General features: G+C 37.4%; 1 protein-coding gene across 2 annotated transcripts; it reads left to right on the top strand.

Annotated features, from left to right (window-relative positions):
• Positions 1 to 79: 79 nt before the first annotated feature.
• LOC107673408 (transient receptor potential cation channel subfamily M member 6-like) lies at positions 80 to 22,094 on the top strand. Of its 2 annotated transcripts, none has more exons than XM_016466990.1 (39): positions 80 to 143; positions 3,371 to 3,450; positions 3,587 to 3,625; positions 4,303 to 4,480; positions 4,600 to 4,813; positions 5,278 to 5,402; positions 5,738 to 5,909; positions 6,024 to 6,198; positions 6,302 to 6,425; positions 7,496 to 7,568; positions 7,641 to 7,741; positions 7,823 to 7,957; positions 8,051 to 8,104; positions 8,650 to 8,790; positions 8,903 to 9,019; positions 9,131 to 9,378; positions 10,378 to 10,606; positions 11,292 to 11,447; positions 12,313 to 12,414; positions 12,544 to 12,672; positions 14,060 to 14,308; positions 14,462 to 14,636; positions 14,844 to 14,958; positions 15,186 to 15,376; positions 16,127 to 16,259; positions 16,442 to 17,364; positions 17,451 to 17,527; positions 17,613 to 17,733; positions 18,644 to 18,687; positions 18,790 to 18,854; positions 18,938 to 18,960; positions 19,055 to 19,105; positions 19,207 to 19,272; positions 19,349 to 19,650; positions 20,164 to 20,246; positions 20,336 to 20,541; positions 20,626 to 20,677; positions 20,794 to 20,903; positions 21,569 to 22,094. In XM_016466990.1, the coding sequence occupies exons 1-39, from the start codon at positions 141 to 143 to the stop codon at positions 21,634 to 21,636; spliced, it is 5,649 nt and encodes a 1,882-aa protein (XP_016322476.1). In that variant the 5' UTR covers positions 80 to 140; the 3' UTR covers positions 21,637 to 22,094. The 2 variants fall into 2 exon arrangements, with proteins under 2 accessions (XP_016322476.1, XP_016322474.1); XM_016466988.1 differs by lacking the exon at positions 80 to 143 and adding an exon at positions 2,735 to 2,809.
• The last annotated feature ends 1,359 nt before the right edge of the window (positions 22,095 to 23,453 follow it).

The following is a 23,453-nucleotide window of genomic DNA, read 5'->3' on the forward strand; positions in this document are numbered from 1 at the left end:
CTCATGACCTTTGGTCTAGGAGGGAATAAGGGCTGAGAACATGCCAACTTTATCAGGAGATTGCATCGCCAGTGATCAGCATGTAGAGATAGTCCTGCTCATCTGCTAAGCTAAAATAAGCATGCAAGTAAAATGCTGCAATGGTAAGCTAACTTTTAATACTTCATCCTATTTGAGTTCTCTAGGAATACGTGGAAATGGGATGTACATGAAAAATGATAATAATGTGCAGTCTTGTTGGTACTTAATCTAATGAAACAACTCCGTACTTCAGAGACATGCTTTAACCTCAAGGACAATGAAGACAAAATGTATTTATTTATTTTGGGTGAAATGGAAGCACGTGAGAATCAAGCTCCACACCTCTGATGACAGGCTAGAATTGTTTGTTTTTTTTAATTATTACATATTTTAATGTAATTTGTATATTTGCCGTTATAGAAGGTTACCGCCATGTAAAGTGGAAAAACTGATAGATTTTTTTTATGCATTACATTCGAGTGAAAATCTATTTGAGGTATGGCAAACTATTTTTGTTACAATTCCTGAATGGGATAAGTAAATAAAAATGTAAGTATGTTGGCAACTGTTTACATGATAGACATACTGTAAATATTTTTTATGCCATGTGTTTGATGTAAACTGATATATGAGGACAACTACATATTTAAAAATAATGGCAGCCATAAGCCAATCCGATTTCATAAGATATTAGATAAGGTTAATAACATCAAATTGTCAGTAAGCTCGGTGGGCCTGTCGCAAGCAGTGTTGGGGGTAATGCATTATAAGTAACGCGAGTTACGTAATCAGATTACTTTTTTCAAGTAACTAGTAAAGTAACGCATGACTTTTTAATTTACAAGAAGATATCGGAGTTACTTTTTCAAATAAGTAACGCAAGTTACTTTTTTTTCCAGTTTATTGACTGACAGCTCTCCTGTCCCCATGTTGAGAGAAATCAGAAGATGTTACTGTAGTTCTAAAATAAATATGAATATGCATTAATTCATCTCACTCACAAAAAAACCCCCACAGATTCAGTATTCCTCAAAATGAATAAAAATAATGCAACTCGGAATATAACGCAAACCTGCAATAATTAAATGTTAAACAACACAAATATCCTTTATGTATTTAATACCATTCTATTTGCTTCTGACCTTCGATGATCCAGTTCAACCGTACTAATAAGCCAAAATTACTCTAGACAAACATTTGTGTCTTTTTTTTATTGCTGAAGTGTGTTGAGATTTCTTCTTCTGCGTTCTACTCTACGGACGTAAATTTACTTTCCCTTCAGCCTGAGGCTTATTCATTTCACTTTTGGTGTAAAAAGGCTTTTATATTTGCCAAAAATATAACTTTTTTATATTAAAAACAAACAAGCAAGCCCTGTCCAGATGTACAAAGTAACGCGAAAGTAACGTAACGCATTACTTTCCATAAAAAGTAACTACGTAACGTAATTAGTTACTTTTTTATGGAGTAACGCAATATTGTAATGCATTACTTTTAAAGAGTAACTTTCCCCAACACTGGTCGCAAGCATGTAATGTTACATCCTCTGGTTTTTGACAGAGGGAGGCGCTATAACAGTGAGAAACTTGACCGTACGTACAACTAATGCATCGAAATGGTGTTAACAGTAGCCTATATTACTAGTTGCAGTATTATTTTAAATGCGAGGAATCGTGAGCTTATGTGCAAATAAACCCATTAACTTCTATTTGCAGCAACGTTTTCTGATATTTATGCAGCAATTAAGATTTTCATAACTAAACATTGTTTGTTTGTAAAGATGGGATCTCGTGATTGAGGTCTGGCTGAACGTCCTTAACTATCTTTAACCGCCTGCGCTCGTTAAGTTAGTAATTCACGAACATTATTTTCCCCTTTGCTTCGCTGCTTTTGAAACCAAGTCTTTAAACGAGAAAAAAAATAATACTTGAATCTCATAGCATCTAAGAAACATTTCGAAATGAACACAGGAAGAATGTGAAGAATGAAGTTACGTTTGTTATGCAACTACTATTGGTCTCTCTTGCGCACGAGCTCTCTATAGCACGAGCTTCCCAGAACGAAACAAGTTCGCATTAAAGTTCCAGTTGCGAGTCCACACTCGACACTTTACAGCCCTTGGAAGAGACCACACACTTCCTAGCTGATCGCATCTCATCTATTATGCGCGTTTAATGCAGGAATAAGAATCCGCTGAATTTATGGAAAACATGACTGGGAAAACAACGCTATTACACAGGTAATTAAACAGCTACGCAGAGCGTCAGCGTATGGTATAAGTTTCTAGCTGCCTTGTTGTATGAAACGAAAAGTTGTATCCTACAGGGCTTTACTCTAAGACATGTTAAAACTTGTGTTTGAGTTATTTCATTCCCCATTCCACACAGCACTGTTGTTTTAAATGCGTAGTTACAGCAGTCTGCGACCTCTTTTTCTTCAAATGCACTTATCTACTATTTCTGAACAGATGTGGCTCTTCAGGTTGTAGTAGCCTACAGTAAGTGAAAGTACTGTATGTTTCAGTCTCTGTTTTGGGTGAGGACGCCCTCCTCCACCCTTTTATTTCTTTGGTCGGCTAGATGTAGTTGTTTTAAATTAGGAATATTGTTTCTCATCTGTGTCTTGTATTTCACCTAATAATTCCCGGAAAAGGATGTATAGACGTAATTTTCCACCTCACACCAATGCTTTGTTTTGTTTTTTTAATCTGCAAAATCTGCAAGGCTGAAAAGGCTGTCTAAAAGTATTCATGACTGACTCAGCTGTGAAAGAGATTTGAGGAGAAATGGTACGTTGCATTACGCGCACGCACGCACACACAATATAAGAGTGCATGTAGGCTATATCTGTAAAAAGGTGGCATAGAGGTGCTTCTGAAGTGGCTTCTATTTAGATGTGTTTACATATACTGTTTAATGCTGCTTAGAGGTGTCATAAATGCACTTACACAGCAGTTATAAATGTATATGTTGATACTATAAGCTAAAGTGGGTCATAATTTAATCTGGCTTTTATGGCATTACCTCTTTACATATTTTGAGCAGGCACAGAGGCACACATTCAGAGCAGCCTTAACTCAGATGTGTAAAACATGCCCTAAGAAAGTTTGTTTATCTGTAATTCTTTATGACCACATCTGGGTTATTTTAGCATTATTTATATACTAATATTGTATTTATTAAAATTATGAATTAATAAAGACTTTTAAGTTGTTTTAAGTAACAATAACAGCAATGCTTCTAATGTGGTGGTTATCTCGGCTCAATGCTTCTAATGTGGTGGTTATCTCGGCTCATTAAAGTAGGCCTATAGTATAACAAACCTTATAGTACAGTTGTTTTCCCTTCAGTCTAGACGCAGTTGGATCCAGGCCACTTTTTCCAAGAGAGATTGTGTGACATTTCTGCCAGCCTCACGTGATCATCACAGGTGTGCTTAATAATCTTGGTTGTCATGTCTGCATATAATCTTTTAGCAATGACAATGCGAGTTAATCGGGTGCTTCTGAGGTTATTCATTTTGTCTTAAAGGACCCATATGAATTGCAGCTTTTGCTTATTTGCAGGTGTTATCCAGTGTGTCAAGTGTGCCAAAGCTTAGTAAGGTATTATTTTTTGATCATCAGTGCATTCATCCTCTATTTATTACCATGAAAATGTTTTCTCATTTTAATCATTTTTGTGCATAAAGCTCACAGTCATGGAAATTTTTAAACTGTGGTATTCAAGTCTTTAAAAGTCATGGGAATTCTTGGTAAAATCAGGGGATTTGATTGTCAGCTAAATAGTTAAATGTCTTCTAGTCATACTCGGACATAAAATATTTCATTGTATAGATGTTGCTCTTTGTGAGTGTGATCTCTATAAAATAATTTTTAACTCCATATCGAGTAATCGTGACTGGAAAAAAAACACGAGGTTTAAAAATAAGGTAGAATAGGAGTTTATATCTCATAATTCTGACATTTTTCTTGCAATTCTGAAAAAAAAAAAGTCAGACTTGTTGCAGTTACCTTTTTTACTTTTTTTTAACCACGGTGGGAAAAAAAAAAAACAGAATTGCAATATGTAAACTCAGAATTATGAGGAAAAAAGTCAGAATTGAAAGATTTGTGCCATTCTGACTTCTTTCTCAGAATATTGAGAATCGGAGTCTGAATTGTGTCATAAAAAATTCACAATTACCTCATTTTTTAAAAATTCCGTGATGGAAACAAATTTCCATACCTTTTATCTCTCTTCTATTCTCATTCAGCTTGGCTCATTTAATCTCTTTCCTCAGATGTTGCTGTGGGAGGCTGATCGCGGAGCATGTGGGTCTGTACTCTGGCTTGCTGGGACATGTCCCTGGTCCTGATGAGGAGGAGTGGTCAGTGCTGCAACACACCAGCGTCAGCCCCACTGATGCTTTCGGATCACTGGACTTCCAGGGCAGCACAAAGCGCACGTGTCGTGCCAAGGTTGGCGCTTACAAGGAGGAAAAACTTATCAGGCAGATGTGTTTATGTCTATTAACAGTGTAGTTATAATATATAGAATTGTGCATAGTTCATACAGTAAAGTGCTGTTTTCTCTACAGTATGTGCGTCTTTCCTATGACACTCCACCAGAGCTCCTGGTCCAACTGATGCTGAGAGAATGGCACATGGAGATGCCCAAGTTGGTGATCTCTGTGCATGGAGGGACAGACAACTTCCCTCTGTCTCCACGGGTGTGCCAGGCTTTCAGCACAGGGCTCATCACAGCTGCAGAGAGCACTGGAGCATGGATACTGACTGACGGGATCAATACGGGTTTGTGTTTGTGGCTGGATACATATACTTTAAATGTCTTGTTTTTGCTATCACACTGTTTTCTAGTGAAGCACAGTACACATAACCTCTTTCATATCATTATGACCTTATCACGGTTATTTTAGTAGTATTTATATCCTATTGTAGTATTTATTCATATTTTCAATTGGCTTTTATTTTTATATTTTCAGTTTTCATATTTTTAAATTTGAGAAATGTTGTTTTTTTTCATTTTTATTAATTTTCTTTTTTTTTAAATATATTTATATTGCAGTATTTTTGGTACTTAAAAAATGTATTGATTTCACTTACTTGCCAAGGCAGTATTTCTCATGTCAATTAAGTATCTTAAGTTAAAGTTTTCATCTTATATTTAGATTTAGCTTTATATTTCAGTTACCAAAACCTTTTTAATAGTTTTAGTTACAGTAACAACACTGGACCTTCTTTCTCATTGTATTCAGGTGTGTCTAAGTATGTTGGTGATGCTGTAAAAGTGTATGGGTCACATGACCACAGGAAGAGGAATGTTGTCGGGATCCCACCCTGGGGCATTATTGAGAATAACAGTGACCTTATTGGCCAGGATGTGAGTTCTACATTTCTACACTATGCTATTGAATTATATTGCAATGTACAGTAGGATCTGAGGTGAAGGGGATTTAAAATCTAAATTCAAAATCATTTAAACCTGGATTTTGAGAAATTCAAAACAAAGAAATGTGATGATATAAAACAAATAATGCATTTAAGATTACGCATTTCTGGACCACTGCAGTAAATCTGTGACATTGACAATTTGTTAATTGTTACTTTGTTCAATTATTATTTGTACTGGTTTATTTCGTGGATTATGTTATATATATATATTTTCTTTATTTTGTTTTGGTTCTGCTATACTGATGTCGGGGTTTATTGTCCTAGGTTTTGAGGCACTACCAGGCTCTAGGTAATCCTCTGAGTAAACGTGCCAGCCTGAACGGCATGCATTCACACTTCCTGTTAGTTGATGATGGGACCATGGGTAAATCAGGTTGTCAAATAGACTTGAGGAAAAGGCTAGAAAGGCATATACACTTTCTGAAAATCCACCCTAGTAAGTGTTTTCTTACAAATGTCAAATGTCTTTTGAGTTAAAAGATATGTGCATTTCTGATGTGTGTATATATATATATATATATATATATATATGCATGTGTATTGATTTTAGGGCTGCCTCAGCATGTGCCTTTAGTGTGTGTTGTAGTAGAAGGGGGTCCTGCCATCCTCTCAGTGGTGCTGGAGTATGTGCGCAGAAGTTCTCCTGTGCCTGTGCTGGTGTTTGAGGGAACAGGCAGAGCTGCAGACCTGCTGGCTTTAATACACAAACAAACAGCTGTAGAAAGGCATGTCTCGCATAAGTGTACATGAATTTAAATAATATTTGGGTTCTGTTACATTGAATAGTCTGACCTGTTTCTGTATGTATGTCTCATATATTTGTCATAGAATGTTGGACTCGGATATTAAGGAGGATGTCCTGCTGAGGATTCGGGAAATGTTTGTTGTGGACAGACAAGAGGCCTCTGAACTTCTCAGCATACTTATGGAATGCATGGAATATAGAGAGCTTGTAAGTTAAATAACCTTATTTTACATCTTGTTGGAACACATGACCCTGATTGGTCAATTATGACAAATTTTTGTATAATGGCTGCTAAACAGTGTCATTGACCATTGTCACAAACAACTGGTTTCCTACATAGCTCTGCTAGTTTCATGTCTCTTGTATCACTCTACAAACTAAAATAATTATTAATTTCATTTAATTTTATTTTTGGTGCCTAGCCATGTACTAAGATTCATCTCAAAGTCATTTCAAATGTCAGTGTTTATTTATTTATTATGACTGACTGAACATTTTCTGGATAGATAAAGACATTTTCACTCTCTTGGTTTCAGGAGATACAGATCAGTTTGCAGATTCTAATCGTCAGTTCATGAAAATACCAGTCAGTCCTAACTTAATCTCGAACTCCTCACTCATCAGTGAAGTTCTTGTCCTCTAAGCTGTGAACCTAGTGCAACATATTCAAATCCCCTTCTGCATTTCTCTGGCTGTTTCCTCTTCTTCTGTCTTCTTCCTCTCTCCTCCTACTTGGCGGTAAACACTGGTTGTTTTGTGTGATAAGATGCCTGCTGTGTATCGGTCTCTGTCACTATGCCGAAAGCTCTGATGCTAAGCCTCCATCAAACGGAATGTTGTAGTTTACCACACCCACCCCACATCTCTGAGCTTCTAAATTGAGAGAGAACAGAATAATTGGAATGATGGCGCATGAAACGTATTTCCATATTAATCGAGTAGAAGGGATTAATTTGGTCCCCAGGCACACAGATTCTTTGATTGGGTATGAATCACTCATGTGAAGACGAAATGCCAAAGGCATGTTAAGAGAAGAACATCTCCTCTGGGTGTCTTATAGAGTTACATGCATTTATATATTGGCATGGGATGCTGGTGGTTTCATACTAATACCAAACAAAATAAATAAAGGCTGGCTATATTGAACATGACACCACAGCAGTGCCACTAGTTTACAAATCTGTTTTAATGCTGGCCATCTGTGTTGGTTAAAATAAATGTTCCTTTATGGACTGATTTTTTAAATGAGGTCATACTTCGACGACTTTTCATTTTAGATCACCATTTTTGACTCTGAATCTGAGGACCTTCAAGAGGCAGATGTTGCGATCCTGACTACATCACTGAGAGGTAAGTATTATTGTTATCATACTAATTAAATATTGGATTAATGTGGTTGTTCATCCAAAAATTAAAATACAGGTACCAGAGCTTCCCCTGAGGAGCAGCTAAATATCACGTTGGCCTGGGACAGAGCTGATGTGGCAAAGGACAACATTCTAGTGTACGGACAACAATGGCAGGTACAGTTATGATTTTACAGCCAGGATTAAGGCATTTATGAGTTAGAGCAGACGTGTATAATCCAGTGCTGGATTTGGTAGGTGGGATCTCTGGAGCAGACCATGTTGGATGCATTGGTAATGGATCGTGTCAGTTTTGTGAAGCTGCTGATTGAGAACGGCATGACCATGAGACGCTTCTTGACCATTTCTCGTCTGGAACAGCTCTACAATATAGTAATGCCCATTTACTACTCGCAGTAAGCTTTTGTCTCTGATATAAGCGAATATCTCTGATCCTTCTTATGATAAATGATTTGTATTTTCCAGCATAAAGGCTCCTCTGATCATTTTCTTCGACACATCATTGAGGATGCCAAACAGGTTTGTGTGAAGTGCAACCTTGAAGTTATTTCTGTTCTTCGTTGTGTGGGTTGTCAACAGCAAGTCAGACAATAATTGTTTGAATTTTTGTGGATCCATTAAACAAAAATACAATATTGACGCAATTAATTAACTTAATTCACTGAGCACCAAATAAGCATATTAGAATGATTTCTAAAGGATCACCTGACACTGAAGACTAGAGTAATTCTCACAGAGATAAATTACAATTTAAAATATATTAAAATGGGAAACAGTTTTTTTTATAATTGTAACAATATTACAAGTTTACTGTATTTACAAAACATTACTCTTTTTGCTGTTTTTTTTAAATACAAAATGCAGCCTTGATGAGCATTGGCGACTTATTTCAAAAAGATAAAATAATCTTACTATGGCTCCAAACTAAAACCTTACTGACCCCAAAATGTATTCTATATTATATATCCTTATTATAGGCCAGGCTTAAAATGCTCGGTTTGTCAATCCACCAAGGGGTCCTTGACCTGAAATAGTGTTTCCATAAGCATTTTCTGTTTTTGTAGACTCGTCTGCCTGCTGTTTATAGGATATCCTTAATCGACATTGGAATGGTGATTGAATACTTAATTGGTGGAGCTTATCGAAGCACGTATACACGCAAGAGCTTCAGAGCCATGTACAGTCACATTCATAACCCAGCTAAGGTCTGCTTTCTTTTCCAATAATGCATGCATTTCTGTGTTTTGAAAGTTGAGTTTCCATTTCTTGTAGACATTATTGAACTTAAATTTAATGAGCTTTTTTGATCTGGGATAGGAGGGTGGTAAGGAGACATCCAGCCCTTTCAGCAAAGCCAGGAAAGCAGCTCCAACTCCAGAGACCTCCCCATCTCGCTCCCATTTCCACAGAACTGCTCGGCCATGCAGACACCAGGTTCTCTCAACATCTCCATTCTGTTCACAGCCGCAATACTGAGTCATATGCTTATGAATACATTCGCAATCATTCCATTTATTAAAAACACCCAGAATTGTGTCTTTGCAGGAGGGTGCGGTTGCGCCTCAGGACGTGAAGTCAACCTCGAGCCCCGAGTTTTTATGCACTTTTAACGACCTGTTTGTGTGGGCAGTGCTCAAGCATCGGCAAGAGATGGCGATGTTTCTGTGGCAGCATGGAGAGCAGGCTATGGCCAGGGCGGTTGTGGCCTGCAAGCTTTACCGTGCTATGGCAGTGGAAGCCGGAGACAGCAATATGGGTGACAGCATGGCAGAGGAGCTGAAGAAGAACTCTCTGTCAGTTTGTGTTTTTCCTCACTCTAAAGCTTGTAATGCAAACAACATGTGCTAAATACGGTGGCCCAATAGTGCACAACACAACAAAATCTCCACAACACAATGGAAACTAGACGCAACACAATGGAAACAAGCCACAACACAACGTAATTAGCACAAAACAACGGAAACAAGCCGAAACACAATGGAAACAAACCATGACACAATGAAAAATTCGCACAACACAACAGAAACAAGCCGCAACACTATGGAAATAAGCCGCAACAACAAGTCGCAACACAACAGAAACAAGCCGCAACACAACGGAAACAAGCCGCAACACAATGGAAACAAGCTGCAACACAATGGAAACAAGTAGTGCTGTCAAATGATTAATCGCGATTAATCGCATCCAAAAATAAAAGTTTTTGTTCACATAATATATGTGTGTACTGTGTATATTTATTATGTATATATAAATACACACACATGCATGTATATTTAAGAAAAAATTTGTTGTTTATTTATTAAATATATTTACATATTATAAATTGTATGAATATACACATTTAATATGTAAATAAATATAAATATATACATGTAAATATTTTCAAAACATATACTGTATATGTGTGTATTTTGGATGCGATTGATCGCAATTAATTGTTTCACAGCACTAGAAACAAGCCACAACACAATGGAAACAAACCGCAACACAACGGAAACTAGTCGCAACAACTAAATTAGCACAACACAATATTAGCACAACACAAATGAAATTAGCACAACACAATTAAATTAGTCCTGTGCGTTGTGTTGTCGAAATTGTTGTGTTGTGGAGATTTCGTTGTGTTGTGCACAACGTGTGGCCTCCGTAGCTAAATGTTACTTAATGGAGATTTAATTGGATTAGAAGGAACTGAATCTTGAAAGATTCAGATGTATTTAAAGATTTTGAGTTTGGAACGTGTCTAGTGATAAAAAAGTTGGTAAAACAATGCCATTGTATTGATCTTTTAGAGAGTTTGGACAGTTGGCTGTGGATCTCTTGGATCAGGCTTTCAGAGAGAACGAACGCATGGCGATGAAGCTGCTGACCTGGGAGATGAAGGACTGGAGTAACTTCACCTGTCTGCAAATGGCCGTCTCCTCAAGACTCAGGCCCTTTGTGGCTCACAACTGCACTCAGATGCTCCTCACAGACCTGTGGATGGGCCGGCTCAACTTGAGCAAGAACTCCTGGTTCAAGGTGTGTTGAATTGAGATGCTTGATGATTGCGTTTAAAAAGTGTGACTTACTTTAAAATCCTTTTCTTCTACATGATAGCTAATACAAACCACTCTTTTTTTAATTGTTGGACATTGGTATTTTTAATTAGTTGTCATTTACTTTCTGCAGTTACAAAGCTGCAGAATGGGTAATTATCTGTTGAATTTGGTTGCTTTTAAAGGTTTAGTATTTGGGGTGTTGTTGAATTATAAACATTACCATTTTGTAAGCTACTTTACAGACTTATTTGATCAGGAATATAGTCATATTTATAAAATATGAATGTATAAATTACTTTCAGACTTTTCAGATTACTTTCAGTGCATTCAGACACATTGGACTGTGGTGCTTACATGAAAAATGCAGGTTTAAGTTTTACCTGCAACATGTTCCGATCCCATTCTCCTCTTTCATTCTCTGCTGTAATTACATAACAAAGAGGCAAAAATAAGAAATGACTCATCCGTCAACTTTCCCAGAAGTAAAACAGAAATGACACAAATATCTTACATTTCAAACATATATGTGAAGCTGACAGCCATGTGTCAAAGATTTAACTTTTTTTTTTTTTTGTCTTGACATTTAACATTTAACAGCACATTTGTGACCCAGATTTGTGTTTTGTTTTTGTTTTTTTGTCCAAAACCACATCCTTTCTCCCCAGATTATTGCCAGTATCCTGATGCCTGTGGCCATTCAGATGCTAGAGTTTAAGAATCAGGCAGAGATGTCCCATGTTCCTCAGCCCCAGGAAGCCTTGCAGTTTGGGTGGGACCCAGGAAGCCCTGGGGCATCAGAGCAAGAAGGGGCAGCAAATGCCGTAAGGAATCTAGACAGACACTACACACACTGTAACAAACATCACAGTTTTGCTAACACACTACACACTAATTATGTGTTTGTAGCATGTAAGCCCATTTAGTTTGTTGGACTGATTCAAACTGACCACTCTTTTTGAGTCCTTTGTTTATGAATCAAACTACACTGGTCACACTTTATAAACTATAGTAAAGCCATTCTTTTGAAGAATAGGCTAGTAGCTGCAATAGGTAGCTATCAATAGAGCCCCACAGGGACATGATGATGGAAAAATATGAGATGGGAGGAAAAATGCTTTTGTGTTGTCTTGGAAAAGTATTGCCTCCCCCCAAAAACTTTTTGTCCTCTCACAAAAGCAATGCTTTCCTTTAAGAAACTGCATTCGTTGGCAAAACATTTGCATTTTCACGCAAAAGTATTGCATTTTCTTGAGAAAATGTATATATGGTGTTATATGTATAGTTTATATATATTTGATTTAAGTATATACGTATTTTATATTCTCTTCTATATTCTATATAGCTATTCTATAAGGCATAAAATGCACAGCAAGGATTTCTGTGCAGGGACATGAATTGGCGAATCAATTGCCTGAACTGTCTAAATAGATTCAACCGATTCACCAGAGGGCCATTCACACCAAGAATGATAAATATAAAGATAACTATATTAGCATCTACATCAACAGATGAAAATGTTCTCTTTTAAGCATGTGATGCAGTTTTGTCATCTGATGCTTTAAATGCTCACTCTTTGAAGTTGGGTCGATTCCAAATATATTATTTCTCTGTGTTGTAGGACTTCTATTCTCACAAAATTATAATGATTATTAAAAGTTGTAGTTTTTAATAACTTACTTTTTTTAGATTCAGGGTGATGAGGAGAGAGGGAGCAGGTGTCTTTGTCCCTGGACCAGAAAGGTGTATGACTTCTATACGGCTCCAGTGGTCAAATTCTGGTTTCACACAGTAGGTTTCCCCTTAATTCCACCTCCACCTTTCTCTTTCTCTCTCACCTTCCAATTCTTTCACACCCTCTCGCTCCAGCTGCTTCTCTTTTCAACCTTGCATCTCTGAAGATTTGATTTGTCCACACAGATGGCGTTTTTGGGTTTCCTCATGATGTTCTCTTATACTGTGCTGGTGAGGCTGGATGAGAAACCCAACATTCAGGAGTGCTTGGTCATAACTTACATCCTGACCATGGCAGCGGAGAAAGCTCGAGAGGTGAGTGCCCTTGAAATCACACCCCTCTCCAGCAGTTAAAAGAAATATACAGTATGAGATCATCAATGTCTCCTTTTGTCTGTGAAAAGTTGGCTCAGTGCCCTTTGCAGCTGTTCAGGGCAATTAAAGAAAGCATGTCTTTGAAAAGTCTTATCTTTACCAAGCTGGATTCCAAAGGTCTTCAGTAAGGTGCTATTGCTTTCTGATTAGGCTGTTCTCAAGCTTGACCCTGAGAATGCCACTGTCTGACTCCCCATCTTCTGTTATCTATGAACCCAGCAGCAGTGCATTTGTGGGAATTATTAACAGACTTCTGCCATTGACTAAATGTTTGAGTGATTGTTTATTGGTTAAAAAATCTCTGAATAACAGTAAAAAAAAAAAAAATAGAACAATGAAGTGTAACAATTAAAACAAAAAGCATTTTTGTCCTCTCCTTTAAATCAGCAGCAAAATATTGCTAATATTTAAAAGCAGTCTAATGCATAAGTGACTACATAATGATTCAAGACATAAAATAACATTAAACACATTTGTTTGAACAGCCTTTATTTATTTATTTGGAGTTCCTTAACAGAATTTACTTAGAATATTGCTGTAAATTACAATCCAATTATTGCATCATACAATATTTCAATATTTTCAACATACTTTGGAGTAGTATATTATTTTCATTTGCATATAAACTTTTGTTCCTGATGTTCAAATATGTATTCTGTCCTTTCCTACAGTATGTCTAATTTAGCTAAGTTTTAACAAGTGAGAGATGAATTTGTGCCACAGTACTATACTTTTTGATTTCATGTATCATATTTGTCGTAAATGACAACAGATATATGGGAAGTGTTTAATCATTTAAATGGTTAGTTACGTTTTATTATTTGCATTTAGCATTTTTCTCTGCTGTTCATGACCCTTTCAGAACAAGCCTGCTACTTAATTCTGGTTCACAACCCACTAGTTCAGAGCCACTGATTGATATATTAAAGTCCGCATGAAATCAAAATGGACTTTATTTACTTTATTAGCGCACATTGCTAGTCTTGATGTGAACAGTTAATCCGTGCAAGTTAATCCACTGAAACAAATTGTTTGTCTTGGTAATCTTTAATCAAAATCTGAACATTTGCTTCCACTCTGGAATGGCATTCCTTCCGGCTTGGACAGAATATCCTTAAATACACCCCTCCAACCGTTAGGCTGCTATGAGTGAGAGACAGAGAGGAGGAGCGCAAAAATAAAACCACGCCCTCTATTCAATATTCCGTTTCAGCTGGAAATACGTCACTACACTGAAATAAAGTCGGCAGCAATTTCCGGTTCACGCGGACTTTAAGTATATTGTGTTGAGAGTGCTGGGTACACATGGGTACCACGTGTTTTCTAGGTGTTGGTTTTAGAGCCCAGGAAGTTCACTAAGAAGTTGAAGGTGTGGTTCAGTGAGTACTGGAATATCAATGACTTCATGGGCATCCTCCTGTTCCTGGTCGGGGTCTCCCTCCGGTGGCATCAAGAAACACGCTTAGCCAGTCACATTGTCTACTCTTTGGATTTCATCTTCTGGTCTGTCAGGCTTCTGGACCTTTTTGCTGTCAATCAGCATGCAGGACCCTACCTGACCATGATCACCAAAATGGTGTGTGATTTAAATGTATCAATACATAATTACTGTCTACATGCAACATTTGCTGTTGTTATGTTTTTCATAAGATCAGTTGTTTTCTAATACTGTGATACATTTCACAAAAATAGAAAATATAATTTAAAATGTGTATATATTCTCCCACAGATGAGCAACATGTTCTATATCGTAGTCATTATGGCGATTGTGCTGGTCAGTTTTGGCACGTCCAGGAAGTCCATTCTGTCCCCTAATGAGGATCCGTCCTGGAATCTGCTCAGAGATGTAGTCTTTCAGCCCTATTGGATGATCTTTGGGGAGGTGTATGCTGGAGAGATTGATGGTGAGTACAACAAAAGGACACCATTCAGTCTGGTCAGTTCATCTGATTTAAATAAACCTTATCTCTATTATTTGGTTGTCAGGTTATGGCTCACTCTTCACGTCTTGCATATGATCTACTCTATCATTACTATTAGCTATGATATTATTAATTTGTAAGATATTTTATGTTAGATTTTATTGTGATAATCCCTTCTTGTTTTGACAGCATGTAGTAATCCTGAAACCTGTGTCCCTGGAGCTTTCCTCACCCCCTTCCTGCAGGCCGTCTACCTTTTTGTTCAGTACATTATCATGGTTAATGTACTTATTGCATTCTTCAAGTATGCACTTCATCTTCATCTTTATGACTTGGCATAAGTTGTCATTCGCTCACATATTTTCATTTGTTTCCTGGTGTGATGATAGTTTGGTCTGTTGAGTTGTTGGACTAATATGCGCCATGACATCCAGAGTGGAAGATTGTTGCAGGAGTCGGTGTTGATGTATTGTTGAGTCTTGGTTGCTTTGTGATGGTTTAACCTACTTTGCATTATTATTTACTTCACAGCAATGTTTACTTTGACATGAGCTCCATATCCCGTAAGCTGTGGAAATACAACCGCTATCGTTACATCATGACATATCAGGAGAAGCCGTGGCTTCCGCCCCCTCTCATCCTTCTCAGTCATGTAACATTGTGTCTCAGCTCAATGTGGCAAAAGCACAGAAAGGCATCCAAACGGGGAAGAACTGGTCTGAGTAAGTGTGTGAATTTTTTATGAACCATCATAGCTCTCTGTTTTATGTCTTACAAAACATACATGTCTTGCATTATTGACTCGGCAGGATTGTTACAATACAAAAAAAAAAAAACAGTAGAGGATACCAATACCAGTTTATAGTTCTTTACGAGTTTACGTTTCTTCAAAAAAAGTAAGAAACATCTTTATTTCAAAAGATTTAAAAAATATTAATGTAAATATGAACCAATTAAATTTAAACAATGACATGTAGTGTTCAGTTATTTTGTACAATAAGTGTTTATGTTATCTAACAGCAGAATCAAATATTCAATAAACATTAAGAATACTAAATGATTATACTATTAAATTAAAATATTACTATTAGTAGCTTAGTATTTGGTATTCTTCGCTGCATGATTATCGTGATCCTGTCAGAATTTGACTGAGAAACATCTGTTTACTAGTGGTGTACATGTTAGGTTAGAAATTATTTTTGATTTGATTTACACACATTTTACACACAAGCTACATTTTCACAATTCAGTCCAATTCAATTATTTAGCAATTTGCACTATTGTTGAATATTGACAAAATGTGAGAACATAATGTTTTACTTTCACAGTTTCAAAATGTTTTTCTTGTTTACAAATTAATGTACATTTATGATTGGTCCAATACAAAAAAAGTGCATACTGTTGTTTCTTAAAATCCTTTTTTTATACACAATATTATCACATATTTAAGTGTATTGCTGGTGTGTGTACAGAATTACTCCTGGCCCCTGATGATCTGAAGAAGTTGCATGAGTTTGAGGAAAAGTGTGTCACTGGATATTTCAGAGACAAAAAGGAGAGTCAACAAGGCAGTCAAATCAACCAGATTCGCTCTGCAGCTGACAAGTGAGTGCATCTCCCAAATCCTTTTGGATGCAGCAGGAAATTACATCATTCATTTTTAGTTAATCTATCAGTTGATTGAACTTTGTAAATAAAGCTATGCATCTGAATTTCCATTTAAAATGATTTGGTTTACCTGAAATAAATGGAATGAACTCAAGTTTGTCTATGGTGTTTGTTTCTAGGACTGAAGAGATGGCTGGAATATTAGTTGAGGTTGCTGAGAAGATCAGTATCATCCAGGACAATATGCACACTTTAGACGGTCACTTGGGTCAGTTGCAGGACTTGTCTGCTTTAGCAGTGGACACTCTAAACTTTCTCTCAGCCACAGACAACCAGCAGCAAGAGGTGGCCCGTCTTGGTCAGAGCCAGCCAATTGCATGCCGCCATGAGCAAGTGTCCCATAGCTGCTGTCTCCGCATTGGCGGAAGTGTCGCCCCCAGCCAAGCACTTCCGTCTCCCAAGCACTACCGCAGTATGCCACCTTCCTTACTCAGAGGCTTGGGGCCTGGCCGGCAGCGTCCTTCCCTGGAGCTGCCACCAGGGACGAGTGTTGGACCCTTTGAGGTCAGGAGCAAATGCATGTCGGCAAGCCCAGAGGAAGAAGATTGTAGTTTTAGGTGGCCCCTACAGCGTGGCGATTCAAGAGAAGGTGTATGCCATCTCTCTTTACCCCACCTATGCGCTGGATGGAGGGACAAGGGAATGTATGGATCTGGGGAACCATCACGTGCCAGTTCTCCCACCATGCCTCTGAGAGACTTACAGCTTCAACCCAGCCATGAGGAGTCTATGGAGGAAGAGGATGATGAGGACAACTTACATGCAATGTCCAGATCCTCCAGCCATACGTTCCTGCTTACAGATTCCCACAGTGATGGGGATCGATCACTGGGGATCAGAAACCCGGCATTCTACAGGCTTGATGATACTGGACACGTCACAAGACCTCAAGGACTTTTAGGCAGGAAATGGGCCTTTGATCTGGAGCAGAGCCGCTCGCTCTCGGCCAGCATGGAGACTGTGGCCATGCCTGATGCCTCGACATCAGAGCACGGCAGATGGACACTTCTGGCGCCTCCCCAACACAGCCATGACCAGAGAGGTATTATGGATGCAAGTCATAAAAACCACACACTATATGTCAGTCTCAGTTTGTGTTAATTAATCCATTAATGTATGTGACTCTAGGGTTATCTAAGATCTTTAAGAGACAAAGGTCATTTGGGAAAAAGTCCATAAAGACCGGAGCAGGAACCCCAGAGAATGTAAGCCAACCTGCTATGTCTGTTTAATTTCAAGCAGTCAGACCTAGTGATAAACATATGGTTAAGTAATGCCACTGTCTCTTAGGTAAAACTAGATGAAACACGGGGATGCATGCATGAGGTTGACCCACGCAGAAAAATGAGGAGGAAAGTAAAAGGCCTGTTTGACCGGAGATTCAGAACCTCAGTCAGTCTAACCCAGCTGAGTATGTTTTCAAACTTTTTTGATGCCCAAATGTAGGGTTCCTGCGGGTCTGAAAAAGGTCTTAAACCGTTTTAATGTGGCCCCGTCCAGGGCCTCCACAATTTAAGGGCTAAAAAGGCTCTTAAATTGGAGCAGAAAGTCTTAAATTAACAAAGTCATGCCACTGAATTTTGCATGCGCTGCAAAAAATGAGTATCTTCCTCATTTTTGTTTTGTTTTCTTTAATGTTCTTGAATCAAGATTAATTTACTTGAGATGGAAAATGAAATGAGATCAGATCAATTAAGTGAGGTTTTGTTTAAAACAAGAACAAATATCTGTTAATGGGGTATGGAAACTTGTTTTCCCTTTGAATTAAGTTGATATTTCTGAGCCCATTGCCAGATATTTGTTCTTGTTTTAATCATAAACTTGCTTCATTTTGATCAGTTTCTTATAAAACAAGACTTTTTATGTAATGTCATTTTGCATTGCAAGCAAATGTGTCTTGATTTAAGAATCTTTAGAAATTTGCACAGGAAAACGACAACAATACTTATGAAGAACGTACATTTTTTTTTTGCAGTGTGCTTTTTTTTCTTGTAAAATGAATTTCAGACTAATGGAGATCTGTTGAAAGTTGTATTTTCTAACTTTGAAACGCTGCTAATACAATTTATTTAGAGACCATATTGACGTATTGTGTTCTATTCAATTTATTCCTTAAGTTTTCTGTACTTGGTCTTAAAAAGTCTTACATTTACCTTCATAAAATCTGCAGAAACCCTGAAATAATAATATTATATATATATTTGTATGTCTAAATTAGTTACATTAGATACATTTCAGCTTATTTCTGGAATTGTTACCTGAAATGAAATCACACCAACCTGCAAAATGACACTGGGATCATTTTTCATTCTATTTATTAGATGTTGACCAAGTGGATTTCACAAAATTGGCCCCATCATGGCTGGTAAGGCCCAGCATAGTTCACCTGTAGTGCTCACATCATGAAGGTGATTTCTTTCTTGTTTGTGAGACATTTGATGGACTGAATGTTATGACCTCTCCTCAGAACACTGTGACCCCCGGGCAGCCACTTCTAAGCAGCTGGGCCAGGTCTATCAGTCAAAGACCCTTGTAAGTTCAGTTTTTGATTTGACGAGACGCTAATTAAGAAGAAATATTTCTAACTGTTCACCTAATTTTTCTACTTCTTGTAGGGTAAGCAGCATGACACAAGAAGGTAAGTTACTTGTACTTTTATGGTAATTCTGTTTATGTTGTGAGTAAATTGCATGGGATTGATTTTGGTGTGCTCTGTCTATGTGTAATGTTAGTAAAGAGCTCTACATTTAAGTTGACGGAAGATTTAGGCCAGCATTATTCGGGTGAGTAATAATTAGACTTTATAACCTCAAATATTTTGTTTTGTTATTCTGTGGATATGATGGATCTCTTTTGGTCTCTGGTGTTTTTTTCTTTCTTTCAGCAATGGAGAGGAACAACCTTATGAGACTAGCTCACTCTATACCATTCACCCCTGTGTCATTATTGGGTAAACAATCAAACCATAGTTTTTTTTATTATTTACAGATTTAGTTATTTACATAAATGTCCTCTGTTCTGTGCAGGTGGTGTTGAGGTCTGTATTTATACACTTGAGGAGACAGAAGCAGGGTCTTCACTTGAAGATCAGTCCTCTAAAATTTCCACCTGGATTCAGCACGGACGTACAGCTGTTCTTCAGCCTTTAGCCCACCAGGAGGTACTCGATGGGGGTCTGCGCAGGGCCACCAAGGTGGTGTGTACCTGGGCTGAGGGTGTTGTGTTGAAGCTGGGATCAGTATATGTGGTGAAAGCCTTTAGGCCAGAGGTGGTTCGCATCTGGCAGAAAGTGTTCCCAATCAGCACTTCACTTCATCTCTGTCTGCGGGTACAGTTTTTACATTTTAAATAAATTAACTGTACATTTCTACAATTGATGCATGTAAATTTAGTTGTTTACATTTTTACACTTAGTATATACAGCAGATATTTTAAATGTGTGTATATACCACACACACACACACACACACACACACACACACACAATTAAAACTGGTCAAACTTTTCTAAAGTCTCATATGCTCACTAAGGCTGGTCAAATAGTAATATAAATATTATTACAATTTAAAATAACCGAATTTTCAGCAGCCAATACTCCAAATTTTAGTGTCACATGATCATTCAGAAATAATTCTAATAAGCTACTTTAAGAAACATTCGAGAAGCAGTGTACAAGAAACATATCTCATTTTTAGATAGATAGATAGATATTTAAATTTTTGATGAAATTATTTTTAATTATTTATATACTGTATTTATTATTATATATCACTTTGCAGGTTATATTATTCATTATTATTCTCTCTGCTTCTCTGTTGACTAATTTCTCTTCGCCCTGCAGGAAATCCAACAACAGAGAGCAGCACAGAAACTCATGCAGCGATTCAACCAAATTAAACCCAGCAGTGTGCCCTACAGTCCTAGGTCAGCATTATGAATCCTTTCTGTGTTATTACGATGGTAAGAAGTTGATGACCAAGCATACATAAATCTAAGCACGTGTATGTGTGCAGGTTTCTGGATGTCTCCTTGCTGCACTGGCGCTCTGATGGCCAGTGGTTGACGGTTGAGAAGAACATGAGCGGTCATTTCAGGAAATACAACAATAATACAGGAGAGGAGATCTCGCCCTCCTCTGGTCTGGAAGAAGCAATACTAGCGTTCTCTCACTGGACATACGAGTACACCAACAGGGAACTGCTAGTGCTGGATCTACAAGGTATAAGATAGGCTTACTCTAAGAGCCTGTATTTATTATTATTGTTTGAAAGGTGATGAATTGATTTTTTATTTTTGGCTGAAGGTGTGGGAGCGGACCTCACAGACCCCTCACTGATCAGATTTGATGATAAAAGGTAAATAGGCACAACAAATGTGTAGCATCCAAAACGTTTCAATGTATTTGCTAAGATTTGTACTTCTCAACGCGTTTGTTTACACTGCTTCTAAGTAAAGTTTGCTCCTGTTGTAGCTCCTCTGGAGAGATGGCGTTTGGACCTGCCAATTTGGGTGATGATGCAATCCAGAGCTTTGTTCTCAAGCACACCTGCAACTCCTGCTGCAAGAAGCTCGGTCTCTCAGGTGAGGTAACACTCATGTCACAGGTTGAGGATTGAACTTTCAGTACTCTTCTATTTTTCATTCCCTGCAGTGGCAGCTCTCGCAAATACGTCCACATGGCATACCTCCATGTCTCCAACTTTAGAAGTGATTTGAGAGTTTGTTTGAAAAGAGCAAACTTCAAAATGAACAGGAAAAGCCATCTAATTAAGCCTGAAGGTTTAGAAAAAAAATTCTAATGAGGCAGAAATTATTTCATTTCCATGACAGCAAAGGCATGCAGAAGAGGGGCGTGGTTTCCTTTGTGGCATGTGGAGTGTTCTCTTTGATTACATATTTAATAGTTCTTTGTGCGTTAGAGAGTGTTAACTTTGATTAGATATTAATTACTGTCTCATGGAAGACATATGAGATGCCTGTTGTTTGTATCAAGAGGGAGGCTTTGCTTCAGAAGTACAGGGATAAAAAATAAACAAACCAACGAAAACCACTCCGCCACATTTGTTTGATATTTCAAAGGTGCTTTGTTTTTTATTCGTCTTCGTCCTCTCCAAGAACCACATCAAATCAAAACAAATTATTCATGTGCAATCCACAATTTTCATTTCGGATATTAAGAAAAGCATCTCTCTGTGATAAATTATGAATATGCATCACAACTGAGTATATTGTGTTTGGCTTTTCAGATTTGAGGAGTTGCGGCAGCCAAAGGAAGTCAGTTCCTGCCTTTGATGAGACGAGCAGCACAGTTTAACCTCTAACCTGGAAGTAGACTCAGTTTCCAGGGAGCTTGACTTGTTCACACCCTGTTTCGATATATATAAAATAGTAAAGAGCTGCTCAAGGTGACAGAACATTTACTTTTGCGTTGGTCATAGCTGATGCTTTTTTCCATGATAAACAATATAAGTCGACAAGGGAAGTCAGTTTTCCATTTCAAATTTTTAATTATTTTATTACTTCATGTGTATACCTATACTAATAGTGTAAACATTGTTCAACATATATTTTGATGTTTAAAAAGAAATAAATAAAAATATAATAGTATGTGAGGCCTTGGAACACCCCATGAGTGCAAAATCTAATTTAGTATTTTTGTCTTCCAAGTCTTGTCTGTTTTCAAGTAAAAAACAAAACAAAACTAAACATCCTAAAAAAATATAAATTTCTTTCAATTGTTTTTGTAAGATGATAAGAGAATGTATCTTGAAGTATGTTCTTCTTACTTCACTGGCAAACGTCTCATCCAATTCTGCTGCCAAAGTATCTTACTGCGTAAGATAAGCCTTGTTCTCAGAAAATATATTAAATTTTTTATTCAATGGCAGTTTTTTTAAATTATTTAAGCATAAATCTAAACAAATTTAGAGAGGTTTAGGTTTACAATTAGAACATTTGCAAAAGGGTTAAATAAAACTATTCTCTAATCTTACACACTTTTGTTTCTAAAATAAATTGATCTTGTTTTAAGGAAGTTTCGATATTTTTACTGGAACACAAGACTGATTAATAATAAAATGAAATGAAGACGAGATTGCATCCATAAAATTTTCTTTATTTTTTTTTATCCCACAAAGAAATGTCTACAAAAGCCATAAAATATAGAATTTAACGAAAATCACTTAAGTCCTTCGCTTAGTATATACAACATGGAGGAGACACTTTAAGGTCTCGATTAATCAGTACTTTTGCATGTCCATTTCACAATGCTCGCACATCAAGCCCCCCAGCCCCCCCCAACCCCGACTCAAACAAGTATGCGCACATATTCAGTCCATCACACAAAGTGCTATTCACCATTCACGTATATACTGTCTTAAAGCCCAACTCACATATACAGTACATACAACACGTATACACACACACACTCAGACTGTTGGCAAGTTAACAGAAGCCCCCACCCTCCCTTGCTACATGTGCTTTACTTGTATTGTGGACATGCGCTAAAGTTCTGTCAATCAGAGCCCGTTCTCCATGAACAACAAACAGTTGGTTGTTTGAATATTCACACTTGCATCTGAATTCCACTTTTTGATTGCTTCTCAAGTAAACAACTTATACAGTAAAGCATCTACCCCGTAATGCCATTCAGCTTCACTTCACACTAGCTATGGCACTTGAAAACAAAAATGTTTACATATTTAGTACATAAAAAGATGCTGCACGCTAAGTACAGTCTTAAGGGTTTTGGTAACAGATGCTACCTTTGTTTGTTTTGCTGTTGTTGTTGTTTTTCATCCAGGGAGAGACAGACACATTCTGATTAATAAATTAACAAAAATGTTTAAGAAAGAAAAGGAAAAAACTGAAATGTGTAGTATGCATCAGTAGTGTTCAGTAGAATAGCCGTCTGTGGTCACATGTAGGTATACACTCAAAATCACACACAGACATGTTGTTTCCTTCATTTCAAGTGTAGGACTAGTGTATGCCTATAGTTGATATATTCATCCTCGATTAGTGGAAGTATAGGAGACTTGAATCGGCAAATGTGTGACCCTGGACCACAAACCAGTCATAAGTAGCACGGGTATATTTGTAGCAATAGTCAACAATAGCCTACATTGTATG

This window comes from Sinocyclocheilus anshuiensis, unplaced genomic scaffold (genome assembly GCF_001515605.1).
Source record: "Sinocyclocheilus anshuiensis isolate Anshui unplaced genomic scaffold, SAMN03320099.WGS_v1.1 scaffold508, whole genome shotgun sequence".
In the NCBI taxonomy this organism is placed as follows: Eukaryota; Metazoa; Chordata; class Actinopteri; order Cypriniformes; family Cyprinidae; genus Sinocyclocheilus; species Sinocyclocheilus anshuiensis.

Excerpts from the sequence above, each read along its gene's own strand:
- LOC107673408 (XM_016466990.1), top strand. Across the intron at positions 3,626-4,302 it reads GTGTGCCAAAGCTTAGTAAG|ATGTTGCTGTGGGAGGCTGA; the intron begins GTATTATTTTTT and ends CTCTTTCCTCAG. Across the intron at positions 10,607-11,291 it reads GCAAGAACTCCTGGTTCAAG|ATTATTGCCAGTATCCTGAT; the intron begins GTGTGTTGAATT and ends CTTTCTCCCCAG.